We start from the raw sequence: 20917 nt of genomic DNA, 5'->3' as shown, positions 1-20917 counted from the left end.
GTGCTTCCAGATAGGTTTGTAGTAAGGTCTTCAATCCCCACGCTTACTAGGAAGATGCCACAGTCCAGGAAGTTCTGGAGTTCCCAAGGTGGTGGGACCGTCTATGCTAGCAATGAATTGGGTCCAACAGAAACAGACTAGCAGACTGAAACATCTAGTGCTGAGGCTCCTCACCTCTGACTTGGCGAGTCTATTTTGCCTTAGGTTAGGGACAAACATCCTCGTGAAACATAGGATTCAAAGCTGTTCCCCAAACCTTCACTTCATTTACTGCAACCTACTCTGGAAAGGCCAACACTGTCCTTTCACTTACATTTGACAGTAGCACATCAGTACCCAAATCACCATCATCTGTGTAAGGCCTTACATGCAGCAGCCATCTTTCCCTCCATGTACAACCCCCATGTGTTACTGTACTGCTTGACCCACCTCTCTAAACAGTCCAGACAACATCCACTGCAACATTTAAATGGTCTCGTTTATACAGCTCTGGCTGCTATTCTGGGATGATACTTGTGAAGAACTGACGTTCATTGTCCTGTGAAATGAGGATTTCCCCAAGAAAGGCAAAATGGCTTTCAGGGAGTAAATGGTTTGCCTGTTGTTGGCTGGAGATGGTGGGTCCAGGAGACAGGCTTGGACTGCTGGGATCCTCCAAAATGGAAAGGAATGCATGTGACAAAGAAACCCTTTCCTCTTCTGCATCAGACAAGTTTCCATAGCATCCCCCTCCCAGCTTTTAAACTCCCAGAGGTTAACCATCCCCCCAGTGCCAAAACACTCTGTTCAAGGGGGTTGTGCCCCTCCTGGCACACAGTGGGCCATCACGTCCCAAAGCAAATCACCCATACCCCAAGCCAGACTCTTTCAGTCCGAGAAAGCTCTTCCCTGTTCCTGCAAAGCACTTGCAAGGCAAGCTCTCTGCACAAGTCCCATTTCTGTCTTGCCTAAATCCTTTGAGGGGATGACTGAAGTCAGGCCCCAAACAAATTGTCCATTAGAATCTCCACACAAGCACGGTGCAGGGGCAGAAAGTACAGTTTGGCTTAGTAGACATGGGTGCAGATAGCAGAAACAGCCATGTGGTGGCAATATGCTCATTGTAGTACTGCATTTCACGGCTACAAAATCTCCCAGGCAGCATTTCAAGTACTCTCATCCTCTCCATCTTTTGTACAGGGTCCAAACACCAGCAGACCAGGCCTGGTGGTCTGCCTGAGGAACGTGGTTATGAACAAGCACCCTGAAATACTCAAGCCCTGTTGTTTCAGCTGGCACATGGTGACAGCAGCCAGCACATGGTTTAACAGCATATTAGTTGATTAGTTGCAAGCTTCATTACATTCGGGGTTAGATACTTTTCACCAACTGAATCATCCAACAGTGCTGCAGTCCTGCTAAAAAAGGAGTCAGCACGCAGGTCAACATTCTTTGTGACTGAACAGTAATCTCTAAGTATTTCAGATCATTTGAGATGCACAACTAACTTACTCCCACTAACTGGTCACCACAGATTCAGCTATTATTTCTACATTGAATAATTTACAATTTGATTTATTGTTTCTAAAACCACTTGTAGCCTGTTCTTCCTTAACAATTGCCATATTTTGAGGAACAGCCCCAAACCTTTTAAAGGAATGTTTCAAGGAAATAACTATATAGAAAAATCAGCCATATTTGAACCCTACAATTAATTAAAAGTGATGGGGAAAAATGTACATTTAACTTCCTGCTATTTATAATGCTTTTTCCTTGGTTTGGGCTTTGAAAGTAGGAGCAATCGGTTTTATTTGGGGGAAAATACCAGAGATCTAAGCTCAAATATGTAGGTCTGTGTGTCTCAATCCATGCAAACATATGTGCAATTCAACAGGGATTGCAGGCGTACACCATTTCCCTGGAACACTGTTTGGTCTGGCAGGGTATCTCAAGTATTACTGATCACTGATAGACATTACAGGTACTGCTCATTTACCTTTCTACAGGCTGTAGTGTCCTGCTGCTTTCAGCTGGGTATTGCTTCTGATGAGCCTTATTGCAAGCACTTCAGTTAATTGCTAATCAAAAGGAGAAAAAAAAAAAAAAAAAAGAGTTTTGTGCAGTTTCAGCTGAGGAAAGTGGTATTAACCCTCATCACAGTGTTTTAAGCCACTACATGCCACTGTCCCCAAAAAGCTATGAACACAAAAGTGACATCTTGACTTAGGAGAAGTCACTTGTTGATCTACAGCAAATTGCTTATGAATGTCTGTCTATGTCTAGTTTGATGTGCTACAGGTCACTCTTGTTTATGCACCAGTAAAGCTAGAGGTTTTAGCAGTCGTCAAAACAGGAACAGCTTTTTAATGTGTACCTTTGCAATTATTTCACCATTCAATACAACTAGAGAGGCTGAAGAAAGTCCTTTTTATTTTAGTCAGTATCTAAAAAGTCAGGTATACCTTTATAACTTCAGACAGGAGACTGTAGACTGCAGTATCTTTATTTTTTAAGATAGCTCCAAACCTGTTCAGCTTAGTCCTCTAACATGTATGTTAAACTTAATGGGGCATTTTGTATTTTGGGAAAAGGAGAATAGTTGGTTTTGTTTTACATAACTGTTATTCAGTCATATAGTGCAAAAAAAAAAAAAAATGGTCACAGTTAATTTTCCTTCCCCTCCATTGCTCGAATGACATTTTAAAAAATTGTCAAACACTTCAAACTAGCAGGAGGGGAAAAAAAACCCTCTAGTGAGACTGGGGCTGCTGCATGAGTGCCTGTCCCAGCAGTTCTGCTGGGGTTCCCCTGGGAGCACAAACTCTTGTTATTTCAGGGCGCTTAATTCCTGAACAAACCCCTCTTTAAAAAGAACAAAACACCCACCCAAACAAAACAAACAAAACTTATTGTGGTTCTAATTCATAAATTCAGTTACATCCTGCTCGGTTAACTTAAACACGGCCCACCAATCACAGGCTTTTGGGGGAAAATTGAGCCCGCGCAGCAGCGGCCCGACTCCTGCCCTCACACCCACCCGAGCGCCGGGCAGGGGCCTCCGGGCCGCAGGGCTTCGGAGGGGGAGCGGGACCGGGGCGCTGCTGCGGCCGGTACCCGCCGGGCACCCCAAACCTGTCCCCGGCCCCGCCGCCGCTGGGCGTTCCCCGCCCGCCCGGCACCGCCTCTCGCCGCTGAGGGCACCGCAGGACACGGCTCGGCCCCACCGCCCGCCTGCCGAGCGCCTGCCTGGCCCGCGTCTTCCCCGGGGCCCCGGGGGGGCCGCGCCGCCTCCCTCGGCCGCCTATATAGGGGCAAGGGCGGCAAGGCTGCCTGGGCGGGCGCTGTGGTGAGTGGTGGCGCCGGGGGGCTGGTGTCTTTGCCCTTTCCGTGGGCGGGCGGAGCGGGCCGGTCGTGTCGAGCGCGGAGCAGAGGAGTCCCCGGGCGAGAGCCGGGCTGCTCCGCGGCCTGTGTGGCCTGGCGGGCGGGCCCGGGGTGCAGCGCTGCGCCGCCCCTCGGGAAGCGCCGGGCTGCGTGCGGCCGCCCGGAATAGGCGTCGGGCCGGGGTCCGTGCGGGCTCGGCAGCCACCCCGCCAAAGGCAGGGTGCGTGTTTCGGGAGCGGGGGTCACCGGGACCGCAGCCCGAGCCTTCCTCTCCTGAGGAGAGCCGCCCTTGGGCTGCGCCCGGCGCGGAACCCGCGGTCAGGCCGCTGAACACGTGTGGCAGCCGGGAGCCCTGAGCCCGGCGTTCCTGTGCTGACCTTGGGCAGCAGCCACAGCCCGCCCGGCCTCTTGCGAGGAGCCTTTGGGTTTTATCTGCTTGGTGTTCGGAGAACACATCAGCAGAGAGCGACCTCTGGGGCCGCGGGTGGAGGGAGGGCTCTGCGGGACCCCTAACGCTAAATAACGCCTCTTGTGTTTGCAGGTTTCAGACTTGGTGTCGCTTTGGAAGCAACAGAGCTGTTGCTGCGCTGTAGTTACAAGCAGATTTTACTCTGCTAGTGTTATTACAAATAGGAAAAATAATAGGAGGGAAGGTATGTACGTATATAATGCCGGGGTAGTTTTGACTAAGTCTTCTGAAAGTGGTGATGTGCGCTTATGGATCAGGAAGCTAAACTTCCTTGACTCTTAAAATGTTGATACTTTTATAGGCATCTCTTTTTCCTTCTGCTGCCCAGCTTTCTGTGGGTGATTTGGCACGTGCTCCCTTTGGGCACTGGCACAAGTCCATAAGCACTCAGCATGATGCAAGCAGTGTACATTGTGTTGCTTTCTAGTAATTCCCTTCATTCAGAGGCTGTCTTGCTGATCTATTTTTTTTTCCTCTAAATGAGAAGAAAAACTATGAAGAGCTGTGAACACTATTGAGTCATATAGGAGAATAAAGCCTAACGTGGTCTTGGAGCTTCTGTTTTGAAATAACACCTAACATACTACACTGCCAGTAGTGAAACAGTTTGAATCCATAACCACAATTTGGAAATCGGATGTATTAGTGCCATTTATTACAAGAGTAGTGATTTTTTTTATTTTTTTTTTTAACCCATTACATTCAGATCCATGCAATGCACCTTAAACAGATTGCACACATGCAGTTACGTAGTGTCAGTATTTGGCCTACTGGGGTTCTTTTTTAAGCTTTAGGTATAATAAATCTGTTTAGAGACAGGTTTTCTTAAAGCCTTGCTTGAATTCAAGTGTCTGTGCTTGTAACAGAAAAAATGTTAAAAGGATGTGGTTCATAGGGTGTGTTGGTTTTGTTTGTTTTTTTAATCTTTCAGTGTAGCCTACTGGAAATAATGTTTCCCATTTGTGTTATTCCAAAATATATATTGGGAGACAATAGGCATCAAAAGAAACATTACAATAGGTAAAAGAGTGAAAAATGTTCTGTTTTACTGCAATACTGTGCTTGAAGACAGGCGTAGAAGTCAACGAGGGGCTGATTCATGTGTGTATTTGTGTGTTTTTTTAAGACTGATGCAAATTTTTTGACAGCACTGCCAGCCAAGTGTCTAGCTCAGTGTTGTGGTTCTGAAACAGTGGGAGCTCTTTGGCTCTGTGATTTTTCTCCAGATGAGTAAGCTTGTTTAAACTGCTTACCCAGTGAAGGTACCTTGCTGCAAACTTGAAAACTGAATTCATATGAGTGTTTTATTTGAAAGTGTCAGCTTTGGTTTTTTGCTTTCCAGCTGCCTTCCTGAGGGATGAGATGTAATTCGTATTTATAATATGCTGGTGTGGGGGGGACTTGCGCTGGGAACATGACAGCCAGATGCAATTCTAGATGTTCATATTCGTTCCTTTTCGACTCCTATCTTCTGAGAACCACGTAGAAGTAACTAACATGCCTGTATCATCATTAATACAATTTTCTTAGCTGCTGTTCACCATGAGGAGAGCAATTCTCTATTTTGTTTTATAGCTGGGGAGCTGAGACAAAGGGGAAAATATTCCTGCCAGCTGGCGTAGTCACCTGATGCAGACTGTGCCTCTGTAATCAACAGAAAGGTAACGCTCAACACAGCTCCCTGGAGCTACTCTTTGCTTTCATTTGAGAGATCCAGGGAGACTAGAAGCTGGAAAGCCCAAGTAATCCAAAGCCAGGCAGTGGTACTGCAGTAGACTTGCCTAATGTGGCAAAACTAGCCGGTCAAAATACAAATATTCTACATCTCAGTCATGGGGACAAGTATTTTCTTTGTCTAAATGGTTTAGAGCAAGCTAAATGGAAGAGTGGAAGTGAAAGCATTTGTGTGATGCTTTTTTTCTGTCAGAATTATTGTTGTAAATCATATATGCTTAATCTTTCTTTTCCCTCAGGAGAAAAAGACTCAACTCCTGCCAGGAAACAGGAGACTTTACTCTGAAGTAACTGATAAACAAGTGTGAAGCATGAAGATCAACTCTGCTCTTCAGGCTGCTATTGACCTCACAGCAGGAGCTGCAGGTAATGCTGGAGAGAACTTAATTGCGCAAAACCTCTGAGGGACAGTTTTAATACCTTTGCAAAGTGTAAAAGCAATTTCTCATTGCTATAAAAAGCCTCGCCTCTGCATTTCAAGGATATGGAGGTGAAGCAACTGGCCTCAGCCAATGTTGTAACTGCACTACTAGTGCCTCACCGCTGGTGAAACCTCTCCCAAAAAACAAAGGTGTAATGCTTATTTCAGGCTAATAATTTTCCAGGAGGAGGTTTAAGTTTTGCTGTTAGTTCTCACGCTTACATGAGTTTAAGAATCAGTAGAGTTTTGGAATTAACTGTGTGTGTGGCTGAGGTGCTGCTTTTGTCACAGGAACCCTCTCTAATTGAAATGGGCAAGAGCCTGTCTGAAGGATTATTGGCTCAGACAACAAGCTGGTGTAAATCTTTAAAAGCTGGGAAACTCAGTAGTAGATCTGATGATCATGAATGCACTTCACTAACTTCTGTTTCAGTCTAACCTGTGCTATAAAGTTCTGCTGGACCAGTTACGACTGTCACAAGCATGAAAACAGTTGCATTGTCTCTTTGACATTACCATGAATCAATTCTAGCTCTCCCAGGGAAAAAGTCTTTTTGACATTTCTAAGCTTCATCTGTGGGTAAAAAAAGCTGTTGCAGAAATATTGGAACAGCATTTGTGTTAAGGGCAGGCTTAGCCACAGAGGTACTGGTTTCTGATGGAAGCTTATATAATGTCGGGAACAGATGACAAACATTGGGGTAGAATAGTTAATTTGTCAATGTTCATACAGAAAAGGTGGCATGAAAGATTTACTTATTGTCCTGTTGCAATCAGTTTAAACAATTCAATGTTTGGTTTTTGTTTTTGTTTTTGTTTTTTTTTTTCCATACAATAGCTGTCGCAATCAGTCCATTTATGACTGTGTTAATGCTGTGGATATGACAGTATAAATGGTGTTAAGTGTATTCGAGGTAGTTATTGGAGGCCATTTGTCAGAGCGGAGTTAACCTTAGAGCAGGAAGAAAGCAAGAGGTGACAGATAATGTGGGTCTTGTGTGGCACCTTCAGAAAGCATTTGATCTGCCACCACATTTTGCTTAATATCTGTGCAGTTCTTCCCAGTTCTGCGGGTGTTCCCAGGCGTTTAAATGGGAGGTGTGATTGCTTTCCTTCCCAGGAACGCTGCTGTTAATGCCCAGGGCAGTTGCACACCCTGGTTTAGGAAGCTGACTTTCCAAGTTGAAGCCTGGCGTGTCTCGTCTTGGCTACTGCAGGAGCTGGAAATGAGCATCAGCTTACGAAGGCATTGTTTGGTGATACTGTTCCATGCCCATGTTCAGGCTAACAGGGTGTGCAGTTGAGGCTTGCCTGGTTTTTGGCAGTAGAGCTTAGAGGATCGTGGAACTAATAATGCTGTTTTCTTTGGTGTAGTTCTTCCTTCAGATAAGATGGAGGAATTCAGAGCTTTCTTAACATGACTTCAGTAATTCTAAATCATTATTCTTGTTCTTTTTTACTTCTGTTGTAATAGGTAGTTTTACTGTTCCTGTAGAGTTTATTTTCCATGTTCTTTCCACATACTTACTTGGTATTGCCTATGTTCATTGGTAGTGCCTGTTTCTATGTTATATACATCTCTGCACCCTTTAGAAAGAGTATTTAACTAGGCAAACAACTAGTTTCTCCAGCAACCGTGTAACCTGGTGTTACCTTTCTCTCCAGATGCAGTCTTTGCTAGCTGATAAGCAGTGATATATTGGGGCAAGTTAATTCTGAACAAGAACAAATAAGTAATTTAACTGCCTGCAGGTCTTAGTCCTTTGCCTAGGTTCCGAGCAACCTCTAATCACTTCTTTAAGTGGGACTCTTTTCCTCATTGTTGTCATGTTATTATTAAGACCACGTTTGTTTAAATGTTCAAGCAGGGTTGACTCTTTTGTTTTTCTCATTTGTTTTGCTGTTGTTGTTTTAGACTCTTTACTGCTGGCTGGAAGAATTATTTTTTTCTTTAATATTTTAGATATCGACTGTGACTCTTGGTCTTTACCTTGAGGCTTAGAAAGTGTATTGCTGTAGTTTACTGGGCTTCTTGTGCCACCTCCTATGCCAGGGCTATTCTCTTTTAGGAATAGCTACTCACAGTTGACTCCACATTTTTCAGCTTTGTGTTCCCAAAACCATTCCTGTTTTTTCTGGGCTTCTTCCAAGAGCCATTATTTTCCTAGTTGTGGATGTTTTAGGTCTACCTTTGCACAGGAACCGTGCATTTGTCCTGACTTGCCTGCAAGTAGCATTGGCTGAGCCTTTCCAGCTCTCCTTTTCATCTGAGCCTTACATGGGCGTTACTGGTCTGAGCCAGCTACTTCTCTCCTTGGTTATTGCCTCTAGAGCAAGAAGCTCTTCATGCAAGGAAGCATGATTTGCTATGAAGCTTTTAATGATCCATCTGGTTGAGAATGAGGTTTTATGGAAGCTAAGATCCTGAGTACCTCCTAAAGGCATGAAGTACCTCTTTGCAGAGGAGCAACAGTGTTACACAAATGTGTTTGCAAAGACTAAAACAGATTGAAAATAACCCTGATTAAACAAACATGCTTAGTCTTCTTCTTCCCACTTAGAAAAAAAAAATCTTAAATTTGTGAATCCAGTTATTTCAGTTTCTTTACATTATCTGCATTTGCAGATAACTATTTCAGTTTCATAGCTGAAAAAAAATTTTGTTAGCTTGCCCTCTTTAAGCTATATGCATGTGAGCTGTATTGTGGTTAAAGATCAGTTTCTGGTTTGGGATGGTTCTTCTCTCTTGCTAAAAAGGCAAAACTGAAGTCTATATAAGGTATGCTTATCATATGCTTCCTGTTAGGTATTGGCTTCTAATAGATCGCTGTCCATGTACACTCGTATTTCTTACTGGAAAAATGTAACATTAACTCTTTCTGCAGACTACTGAATTGTGTTAGATCTTGTAGAAGAACACTGCACTGTGGGCTATGGGGTTATTGATGACATTGATGGAAATATCTCACAAGGTCTCAGCGTATTGACCTTGCAGTTCCATTTGGAAAAAGATAACACGTTGAGAAACTTTGCCCTTTTGCCTTTTTTTTTTTCAGCTTATGCTGGACGCTTTCTTCCAGTATGTGGGAATAAATGTCAATAAGAATCATCTGGAGTTTCGAAGTAAAGAGCTTTATTCTTTAGTGATCAATTTATAATGCATCATGAGTTTTAGCGCTCTCTCAGCAGTCTTTCTCTTGTCCTGGGGGAATCTTTGTCTCACTTGATTACAAATCTTTCTAGTTTTTGTTATTGTTGGAACGTAAAATCAGAGGGCTTCTGAACCACTGCACTAATGAGCAAGGGAAAATGTTGCTTAACTCATTAACACAAGTGACTTGATTGCAGAACAATACCTTTAATTCAGCACCTGTTCATGTAAGTGAACCGATTCATTTAGATGCTTTTAGTAAGGTAAAGAAATATTTAATGAGAATCAAGCTGTTACTGCTCTTGTGCATTATTTTTTTTTGTTAAGGTAACTAAATTTACCACTGACAATTGATGCCAGTCTTCTAAAATCAGTGCAGTTGTCTTTTCCTGTGGATAATTAATGAATCTTTGCTTTCTGTGTGATTTTCACAATACTGCTGTTTGTGTATAAGCATTGCAGTTGTGAGTAACCTTCAGCCACCCTCTTAACTTCCCCTGCTTGCTTAGGTGGGACAGCATGCGTGCTGGCTGGCCAGCCCTTGGACACCGTAAAGGTGAAGATGCAGACATTCCCTGACATGTACAAAGGAATCGTTGACTGTTCTGTGAAAATCTACAAGCAAGTGGGGTTTCGAGGCTTCTACAAGGGAACGACACCAGCGCTTGTAGCCAACGTTGCGGAGAACTCCGTTCTGTTCATGTGCTATGGATTTTGCCAACAACTTGTGAGAAAAATTGTTGGAGTAGACAGGAAAACAAGGCTCAGGTTAGTAATAGAAATGTTTCCTATTTTAAAATAAATAAAGAGTAATGTAACTGTTACTTGCAAATACTGTGTTGTCAGGGTGCAACTGATGTCCCAGGCCCCACTCTGCCAGTATGCACCGTAGTAACTTTTGGAATATAGAGCTTTGTGCTAGGATATGGTGTCTTAACTACAACAGAGCCATCTACTTGTCACTGCAGCTAGCTGGTTTAGATAAACACAACTTAACTGGAATATTTATGACCTGGAACATCTTACCAAAGGGAATGAGCATTGCAACACCTGAGAGTTGTTATTCCCTTAATCTCTAGGTTGTTCTGATTTTTGCCGGGTAGGTAGTGGTTCCTCTTACTGGTAGGCATACTAAGGGGAAAGGACACTTTTCTAATATTGTCTTTCTTTTAAAATGTATTTATTTAAGGTCGAAAAGCATGAGTGGTGATGGTGGTTAGACCAAGGGGATGTTTTTGTGCAGTGTTTTATCTCCAGTACTGGCAATAAGTGGTTGCCCAAGGAATGAGAAAGAGAGGAAGTGTTTTAATATTTACTCAGAGTCCTCTGCCAGGCTGGGTTGTTTGTTCAGAGGATTTCTTGAATCTGGTGTGATCCAGTCAGTGACTTTGGATGTCCATTGAAGCACTTGTCCAGTCTCTCCTTACATTCCTGTTAAGTTCCTTGCATCTGCGGTACTCTTGGCAGGGAGTTCTGCAGGTGATAATCATTAATTCTGTAACTGGAAGAGACAGTTGGTCCTTAGCCACTGCCTCTGTGCCACTGGGATTTTGTAGAGTTCTATCCATTGCTCCATGCCCCTTTTCCCCACATGAACCCTGTCCTAGGTGGAAAAATCCCTGCCCTGCTAGTCAGTGAGGACTCGGGAGCTGTTTCTTTCACTGTCCTTGTCGCCTTGTTCTTGTAATTCTAACGCTTCAGGGTGTGAGCTCACGAGACCAGAGTGGTGCAGAGTAAGGGTGTCAGTAAGTCAGGCACTTATGCACTGGCATAATGAACATAATCTCTTTCTAGCTAGGGTGACTTTTCTCCAGGTGCATCACTTTAGAGCTGTCAGTGGTCCATCAGTCTCAGTGTGCCTTACTGTTACATGTTTCTCAAGGTATGTCTTCTTTGCAGCACTGAGAGTAGCTGCACCTTCTCCATCCTTGTGCTGCTCCACAGTGTGTAAAAGACTTCTCCTACTGTCCTAACTCCATTAATTCAAAGAGTAATGCGAGGTTTACCACATTCAGCCTTTTTTTAAATAGCTTCATTCTGCCTCTCTCATGTCTGTCTCCAAATGGAAGTAGCTGAGGAGGCCCTGAGTCTGCATTTGAGATCTGACATGACAAGGGCAGCTACCTAAGTGCAAGACAAGTATCTAAAAGTGGTATTATGTGAGGTGTTCTCCTGTCACATTCAAAATGTGCTGTATCTTAAGACTGAGGCCTGCTATGAAGTAATATGAAATGATTAAGAAACTTATATTAATTGCTCTCTACTTGCATTTTCTTTCACTGTTTTCTGGCAGTTGAGACCTCTCAGCTGAGACAGAACTCTTTTCACCTTTTTTATTGCTTTCTCAGATCAGGGATTTTCTGCTTGCTCAGCATACACACCTGTTAAGTTTTTTGTATCCTCTGAAATGTAGGAGGTAGGTCTACCAACAGCATGCTTGGCTTCTTAACCCTCTTTTGTGATCCTTCTTGGAGGTAGATCACAGACTTGCAGAGGTCTTAGCATCATCTCTTCAAGTGACTGAGACAATGTGTTTAGGGTGTATATAGCAGAAGTAGCACAGGAAAATTTCCAACCATATATGTAGGTCTACTGCTCCACATCTTTGGACCAGGATACAGAATAGAAATGTAATTTTAATGTGTAACAATAGCAAGTGCCTCTGACATCTTGCCCTTCTTTCCTTGGTCAGGTACTGGTACTTTTCAGATCCAGGATGGCTGGTTGCGTTAATTGCTGATTGGAGAGCAAAGAGTGTGACTGCATGGCTGTCCTAGGAAAAAAACACTAAAGGGTTTAAGTTCAGCTGAAAGATTTCTCCCTTGGTGCTGCTCCCTTGGTCCTTCATCTGGATCATTGTTGGGGCATCTTATGAGGTGCATGTATCTAAGCAATTGCTTGTCACTTTTTCATTATTTTATAGCATTTGAGATTTCTTAAAACCAGCTATAATAGTTTGGGTTTGCTTTAAGTTACTTTCTCAGCAATGCTTTTAAATGGCTTGTAAATAAACTTGCCTAGCCTGCCTGGACCTGGGGATACCTTGGTCAGTTTGAAGCCTTGCAAAACAGTTACAAGGACAGTTAAAAACCAACACTTTTTCCAGTTAAAGGAATACATGCTACTGATGAGAGAGAAATGCTGACTTCCATTTATAACATCCATTTAGTCCAACCAAACTGATTTCATTCCATGCTAAAGTCTAAACTGAGACAACCAAATGGAAACAGAAGTGCTAAATTCCATTTGTCTTTAAATGCCCATTTAGTCCAAGCAAACTGATTTCATTCCATGGCAAAGTCTAAACTGAGAGAACTATTATCCTTGTTCACCTCAGTTTTACTTTATCAGTATGTGACTAGACATCTTCAGCAGGTTATTTTCTTTGAAAAACAAGATAAATGCCTTTTATAGAAGTAGCAGTGGTGTAAGAGTAGAAGATTCTTGCTCCTGTGCTGTGTGATCAAAACTTTCCCACCTGGAACAAATATTGAATTAGGCATTTTGAGTTGAGAGGGAACTTGAACAGGATTCAAGGCTTATCACTTCTGCACTGAGGTTCACTATATTAAAGACCAAAGCCTAAACAGTGGGTGTAGTTGAATTTTTGTATGTAGAACTAAACATCAACTGGCAAAAGTAAAGATCTGAATTATGGCTAAATCTAGTCCTTTATGTACATGTGTCAGAATTCTTTTCAAGTCTGGTAGCATCTGTGTTTTTTTCTTCCCTAAAGGAGAAAGGATCCTGTGCACCCTTCAGTGCATAGTTTTAGGGCACCTCTTCCACATTTTTTTTTATCCTAATGTGTAACCTTATTGCTTTGCTCTAGCTCATTGCTGAATGACTACAGCCGCATACTGTATTTTTAACTCTGCCTTGCTCTGTCTTTAGCTCTATTAGGTTGCATCTCGGATCCCTGTGAAGCCAAACTTTGTGCGCTGCAAGAGGGCTGTGCAACCAATGTTGCCATTTATTTACTGCATATTATTCAGTTGCTGCTCTGCAGCCAATTACTGAGTTCTTCCACTTTGAGAGTTCTCGTCGGTGCCATATCTGAATGTCAAAAGTTTTGCTTCATGTCACAACTTAAATTCAGTGATGCTTCTGTAAGAGAAGAAGTTGTAGCTTTAATCTGTGATAGTATAGGTGTATAAAACTGCTGGGCACAGGGCAAACATCTCTCTTGTATGGAGAGAATTTCTGTGCAGCAGTGAAATCAGTGTCTGCTGTGCTGACTCCCTGGGTTCTGAAAGAACGCCCTTGAAAGAAGAGAGAAGCTCTGCTTGGTCCTATCCAACACACAGTGTCTGTAGGGGCCTGTTTAAAGTGTATCATAAAGCAGCACAATCCTGGAATGCCAGTGTTTTGAGCCCTGGCAGTTTAGCAGCCAGATTTTGTGATGTGTGTAATACCACCACAAAGTAAGTCCCAGTTCTGGAATACAGTGCTGTCCTGTTCAGTGCTGTGGTTTACGTTTGTCTGTACTCTCTGACTCACTTGGTTGCATTCATGGCAGCGCATCCATAGAAAGATCATAGTGGTCCATTGTGCCATGGTTTCAGATTTCTAGCATCTTCTACTGAAAACCAGTATTAGTACTGGTAAGGTGAACTTGAGAACATTGGCCATCTGTATGATGTAATTATTACTCCTATTCTCTTTGAGGAAGTAACTAGTACCTAAAAGTTGTCCAGTAAAACAAATTTACAGAAATTTTTATAAAAGCAAAGAAAAGGAAGATTTGATAGTGCCTACTCTGCTGCAATCACTAAAATATAGCAAAGAAAGGTAAAGGTTGTGATGTATCTTCTCAGGTGTGAGAAGGATGTATTTGAGTTGCATATGAAGATGGGTGACCAAGATTCTTCATCTCCCTAGTTCAAGTAACTAACTGCCCCTTTCCTTTGAGATTCTTTCCCTCAAGGCTGTCAGTTTTTCTTGATATTTGGAGTACATGTTGAGGAAGCTGGTGCAGTGGCTCCACTGCACTGAAGGCCAGTGCACAAATACCTTCTGCAGTTTCTCTTTTGCAGCGATCTGCAGAACGCTGCCGCAGGTTCCTTTGCCTCTGGCTTTGCCGCCCTCGTCCTGTGCCCAACGGAGCTGGTGAAGTGCCGGCTGCAGGCCATGCATGAAATGCAGTTGTCAGGAAAGATAGTCCAGGGAGAAAAGTAAGTATACACCTTGCCCAGTATCCCTGAAACCCTTTTATGTGTTGTTATTGCTTTTACAATAATTCTTTGTTGGCTCAGAGTCACACTTGTAGTGTGCTGTTAAACAGAGATGAGTTGCAACTGAGAGGGTTGCAGCCTGGAGATTATAGAATCATATAATAATTTTGTGTCATAGGGACATGATTTACTGCTAGTGTTAGATTAGCGTTGGACTTGATCTTAAGGGTCTCTTCCAACCAAAATTATTCAATTATTCTATTATTTTTGTTGGAAAAGACATTTAAGATCATCAAGTCCAAACGTTAACCTAGCGCTGCCAAATCCACCTCTAAACCATGGCCCTAAGAGCCTCATCTATACATCTTTTAAATACCGCCAGGGATGATGACTCTACCACTTCCCTGGGCAGCCTGTTCCAATGCCTGACAACCCTTTCCGGGAATAAATTTTTCCTAATATTTAATCTAAACCTCCCTGGTGCAACTTGAGGCCATTTCCTCTCATCCTATCACTTGTTATTTGGGAGAAGAGACCAACACCCTCCATGCTACAGCCTCCTTTCAGGTAGTTGTAGACAGTGATCAGGTCTCCCCTCAGCCTCCTTTTCTCCAGGCTAAACAGCCCCAGTTCCCTCAGCTGCTTCTCATCAGACTTGTGCTCCAGGCCCCTCACCAGCCTTGCTGCCCTTCTCTGAACTTGCCTGAGACACCAGTAAAGCTGGGTGCCAGTGAGGGGCTCCTGGTGGGATCTTTTTCTAAATCTTACTTGAGTCCTCTTGTCTACACAATGGATCTAATCCTTAATTGTAGCTGCAGTTGCTTATTGTTCTGTAACCTTCTTATTATCAAGCATCACTAACTGGATCAACCTCTCTATCAGTACAGTTTGGTCAGTAGTGAGGGGTGTTATTCAAAGGGATGGTCCCCTTGGATTTTACCGTGGCCTGCCAAGCACTTTGTTGCGGGAAGTCCCGGGCTATTTCTTCTTCTTTGGAGGATATGAAGTGAGCCGGACGTTTTTTGCCGCTGGGAGACCAAAGGAAGAATTAGGTATGGTGCTCCTTTTTCCAGGTGGATTCTAGCATGCTGTCAGGGGGGACATAAAGGAGGGAGATATGCTAATAATGCACAGCAGCTGTAAAATACATTTAAAATGAAAGAAACTGCACATAGAAAATATGGAGTTCAATAATTCATTATTATATATACACAAAATATAGAAGTAACCACTTTCCAATGGACCGGGATGGTAGATGGAGGAAAAATACAGTGAGCAAACAGTAATATTATGAAACTGCTTAAAAATCTGGCTCTACGGTGTAACGCAGCTCTGAACAACTTAATTTCAGACGCTGTTTAGAGCCATTTTGATGTCTTTAGCTGTATTCTCTTGAAATGTATGTTCAAGTGTATGCTGAGATGTGTGCTGACCATTAGCTGTCATTACAATGGTAGTAATAGAACACTGGGATTGAAAATTAGATGTGAAAAAATGAGGGGGTGCCAGAATAAAGATTGCTTGTCTCCTGTTGAAAGACTGCACAGTTGTACTTTGTCTTGCTGGCAGTTAGAATTTCAACTGCATGCATTCTTGTCTTTGTTGCAAAATGTTTATGAACATCTGTGAAACACAAAATGAGGTTGCATCATGAAAAATGACTCATCACAAAGTAGCTTCACTGTACCAAATAAATCTGAGTGATTGGTGACACTACGTGGTGTTACTCTAAATCATTTCACAATTAGCATTGGAAAGTGATTACAAGTGTGAAAGGAGTGCCGTTAATTTAGTTAATACTGTCAAAACAGAGTTCAGGGTTACACTTTTTAGCATGACAAATAATCTAAGAGACACTCCTTATAACCTTTGATCTTCTGGGTAGACTTGCAACTTACCAGTGGCTTAAATTTAAAGGTTTGTGGGGGAGCAAAAACTGCTCTTTTGTCATAAGCAGGTTCCTCTCTGTTTTCTTTGACTCTGTAGATGAAATAATGTGATATTTTGATATTTTTGTTGCTGCATATTTTGTGGCTTGTATAAAAGCTTATTTCTTAAATTTAGGTCCCGTTCCTTTGCTACTAAGTGGAGGTTTTGGAGGCAGCTGTCTGTGGATTGCTGTGTATCCTGTGGACTGTGTCAAATCTAGAATTCAGGTTCTTTCCATGGCTGGAAAACAGACAGGCTTTATGGGAACATTTTCAGATATTGTGAAAACTGAAGGTGAGTACACAGAAATCTAGTCCACTAAGAGTGTGTTGGAGACAGTAATGCTTTCTAAAAAATGAAAATATAGATGCTTCATCTAGTTCAGGAAGCTTGGAATATAGAAATTGAGACCTCTGCATCTGCCCTGCCTCTTCGTGCAGGAGACAACTCAAAACTAACAAAAGCTCAGTATGTGTTAAAAGCAGATAAAGGAAGGAGTTCCATTACTCATGACCAAACCTATACATGAAAATTTAAAGAATCAGTGAAGTTCAGTATAGAATTTTTCTTCACCTCTAGAAGTTAATATGTGGCTGGCTGAGGGCTGTTTGATAAATCAGCCCTGTTGAGCCTGGCAACTTAGGGCATCTACCTCTGTATCTCATCTCTGGAAAAGGCTGGCACCAGGCACTGAGAAGATGGTGTGAGAAGGTACATGGCAGCAGATGCCAATCATGGCCCTGTCACTAGGGCAGATACTCAGCAGGAATCTTGACTTGGGGCACAGCTGCTGTGACCTATATCCTCAGGTAACCCAAGTAGCCCTCTGAGGACTCTGTCATACCTGAGCCAAGCTTCTAAATGGCTAAACTCATGTTACATTTCACTATATTCCTTCTATATCAACACCCATGACCCTGTGGTTTGCTGCTACACCAGTGAGTTTAGCTCTGTGTGTGTGTGCCCCTCTGAGCAGAAGCAGCACTTCAGCTTCCTTCAAAGGCAAAAGCACAGGGGTTGATACAGATATACATTTTAATAAATTGCTAACTGGCTCTGATTTCATTTCCAGGTGTACTTGCCTTGTATTCTGGACTAAAGCCAACTATGATCCGAGCATTCCTCGCCAATGCAGCACTGTTCCTTGCCTATGAGTACAGCCGGAAACTTATGATGCAACAAGTAGATACTTCTGATAACTTCTAACAGATAGAGAACAAAAGCTCATTTAAGGATCATTTAAATAAATGATCAAAAACCTGTAGATCACATAATGGTCTGAGCAGGGTAAAACAATTTACCTAATTTTAGGAACTCAACTCTACTTTAGGATTTGTAATCTTTTAAATTCAGGTGATTTTATAGAGATGTGTACATGCTGCTTGAAGTGGACCAGCAGAACTATTTTCATCTTGCAGATTCTGAAGTAGGTATATTGTATGTCATAAATGTATTTTCCTAATCTGCAGTGGTGCTAAAAAGTTATGTTGACCTGTGGGTTTTAATGTAACATCCAGCAGTAGGCTGTGATTTGTTTAAAGCAAAGCACTGTTTTAAAATCTGTGCTGTGATGTTGCTGGCAAGTGTCTGACTCAAAATAACCAGTCCTGTCTGATCTTGCTGAGTGTGACTGACTTACACATACTCCTCAGCTAGACCCCTGTCCTTCTCCAGCACCCTTCTGCTCTGTGATTTTCCAAGGTCATGGCAGTTGGTGTCTGACTTGAGTACTCTGTCCCAGTGACTGGGCTTACAAAAGTAGGAAGGGTTCACCCTCTACCTTGTATACCTTAAAGCTGAGATTTTTTTTTTTAATCTCAAACACAGGCAAATATGTATAAATACTGGATCTAAAGTGTCCATGCAGCATTGCTAACAAGTGGGTGGCAGCATTTTATTCTAAATCCTTCCAAGAAGTGCTGAAATATAGCAAGCACCACTGAATTAAACACTTAATGTAAGGCAGACTGCTGGAAATAGCTGCTGGCTCAGAGCACAGAACTATAACTGTGCAGGCTCTTGTTCGGTTTACCTTGACATGAACAAGTCCATGTCTTTGAAGGACAGGAAGCTGAAGAGGAGCAGAGAGGCAGAACTGATTTCTTAAGGACAACTGATATCCCATGGTATGTGTGGTGTCATGTGCACTTACTTGGGCTGGAGTCCTGCTGCTTGCTGTGTCTCTTCAGCTGAGTAGAAAAAGCTCATATGACAGGGTAGTTCATACCACCTTCAGCCATGGAGGGCATGCCTGCTTGGTCATGTCACTTCATTAATCACATGGTCAGTGTTATCCAAAATGATGCAGTAACACCTACTTCTGGATGCTACTTTTATTCTTGAAATAGGATGTTCTTCACACAAGTATGCTCTGCCTTCTAAGAAGCAGTTACTGCCTATCCTGGGAGAAGGCAAATCAGGGCAAATCCCTGACTCAGGCCTGGAGCTGTACAGTGGGATGTTGTGTGCCATGACAACCTAGGCTTGTCAAGGGCACAGACAAGCTGTCCTTGAAGGTTAGAGTTCTTTTACCCACCAAGATCAGAGCTGTATAACCATTAGCAACTTGTCACAGCAACCACAACTTGTGACTGACAACTCACAGCAAGAACACATTTCACATGTTACAGCTTCCACTTCAGACGCCAAGAAATGGGAAAAAGCCTTAAGTGTAAATAAAAGCATCTCAATGTCTGCTGCCTCTTGCAGTGCAGCTCCACTGCACTGTTACAGCCACTTAGGTGAAAGGTGGTTGCTACAGTTCCACAAACTCTTCTTGCCTCCCCCAGCCTTCATATACAGCAGGAACTGTTCATCTCCCTTTCATACACCCATGAGAACAAGCAGCTATACAATTTACCTCAACTGACTGGTACACTAGGGGTAGTAATACTGCACACAGTACTTTAAAACAAATTTATGCCAAATGTTTAAATAATCTGGGTACAAGGGTGAGGCTCTAAGAGGTATTAGACTTCCCCTTCTTTTCAAAGTTGTCTACCCAAGATAAATAGTATATTTGTATATGTTTCCAGTAGTTATGACAAGGTGAGGGCTGACTCCACAGCAGTGGAATACTAAAAATCTATTTCTTAGATTTGTCTTGGCTTTCATTTTTTAAAGCTGATGATTGCAGCTTTTAATACAAAAGTTGAAGCTTCAAGAGAAGCAGGATATTTAAACTGAACCTACAGCAAGAAGCTGGTGGCCAAAACAGACATGCATTTTGAGAGTTTACCTTTTGAAGTTTATGTAAAGCTGTAATTTTGCCATTCACAGCTGCTTAAGCTGTACACATGTATCAGTTGTTCAGCTCCAGACTTTATGTTGATATAGGAATTCACTGGAATAAAGTTTGATTTGGTTAACTGAGTGCCTGGCTACTGTTTATGCAACAACCCTTACCAAGCTTGTCTAGCAGATGAGCAAATAGAGGTTAAAGTCAGTATCACCACCCCCTCCAGAAATAAAGGAAAAGGCTTTTTGCAATCATTGAATGTATAAAGGCCATAAAACTGAAGGGAAAGTGCCAGCTCTAGGAGGATGCTGTGAAACAACTGCAGGTTTTACATAATCTACTATGGAAAATAAAACCCATGTTTTAGGCCTTGGTCTGGTGCTTTGTTAGTATCAAATTCAGTTCTAATATTAGAGTTCAACTCAAGTTCCAAGTTTCTAGATTGTTGATTACCATGATACCCACTACAAGGGTAAGTGTCCTGCCAGAAAAATGCCAGGAGCCCAGCACAGGGCCCCTACATTCCACATGCAAGGGATGAGTGTCTGCTACCCTGAAGCCAGAGGTGGTCCATGCTGGAGGACAGTTAGGAACAGTGGTTACCATCTTCTGCACACTGGTGCTGGGATCTCCAAGATGCAGTATCTCCCTGATACAGTGATTTATGTTACTTGTTCCTGCTTACACAGTAGTTTTTACTTAACTGTGTGCTTCAGCTAGAAAAATCTGACTTGCTGTTACAGCCTCTGCTGCTACTACACAAAGAGATTGGCTTACTTCATAAGCAGGAAGAAGGTTTGCCTTATTTGCCCTGCAAGCAACAAGAAAGGGCATCCTAGGACAGCAATATCCAATTGCCAGAGCTAAGCCAAAAGGAACTTAGTCATCAGCCTCTCCTGGCTGCAATAGAACAGCATCCTGTCCCAGCTCTGAGTACATCTGGTGCTGACAGAGAGGCCTTATCTGCCTGCTTGTTCCACTGCCCTCCAGTGATACAGCTGTGATCTCACTCTTGTGTAGAGTGGGCATTTCATATTTCTTCCTTTCCTCAAGCCAGAAGTGCAGAGGTTGCATTCACTTCACCAGCACCCCTTAACCTCAAGGGGCAGTTTACCAAGTTTACACACAGTAACATGCAGCCTCTGGAGCAACACTACAGTTTGAGGAACAACATCGCAGAAGCTGAGCAGTACACCTTTGCAGCAGCAGCCAGGCTGTAACAGCAGGTGCTGGAGCCAGCAAACCAGGCAGTTCTGACCCTCCACTTACACCTTGCACATCTGTCAGAGCAGATCTGGAACACCACATCCCACTTCGTGTTCCCCAGTACAAGAAAGGCAGTGATACTGGAGCCAAGTCAAGCAAAGCACAAACAAGGTGGATGGTGAAGAGAACTGGGTTTGTTCACCCTTAACAGGTTCAGACAGATCTTACTGCTGTC

General features: G+C 42.9%; 1 protein-coding gene across 4 annotated transcripts; it reads left to right on the top strand.

The window, feature by feature from the left end:
* Positions 1 to 3038: 3038 nt before the first annotated feature.
* SLC25A15 (solute carrier family 25 member 15) lies at positions 3039 to 19606 on the top strand. 4 transcript variants are annotated; one of them, XM_082048016.1, is made up of 9 exons: positions 3039 to 3325; positions 3902 to 4013; positions 5405 to 5490; positions 5803 to 5929; positions 9645 to 9903; positions 14172 to 14309; positions 15192 to 15361; positions 16374 to 16532; positions 17311 to 19606. In XM_082048016.1, exons 4-9 carry the CDS (start codon positions 5875 to 5877, stop codon positions 17442 to 17444), a joined length of 915 nt encoding a protein of 304 aa, XP_081904142.1. In that variant the 5' UTR covers positions 3039 to 3325; positions 3902 to 4013; positions 5405 to 5490; positions 5803 to 5874; the 3' UTR covers positions 17445 to 19606. The 4 variants fall into 4 exon arrangements, with proteins under 4 accessions (XP_081904142.1, XP_081904144.1, XP_081904145.1 ...); XM_082048017.1 differs by lacking the exon at positions 3039 to 3325 and adding an exon at positions 3364 to 3580; XM_082048018.1 differs by lacking the exon at positions 5405 to 5490.
* The last annotated feature ends 1311 nt before the right edge of the window (positions 19607 to 20917 follow it).

Source organism: Streptopelia decaocto (assembly GCF_964273445.1).
Source record: "Streptopelia decaocto genome assembly, chromosome: 1".
In the NCBI taxonomy this organism is placed as follows: Eukaryota; Metazoa; Chordata; class Aves; order Columbiformes; family Columbidae; genus Streptopelia; species Streptopelia decaocto.
This window is presented reverse-complemented; position numbering and strand designations above follow the sequence as displayed.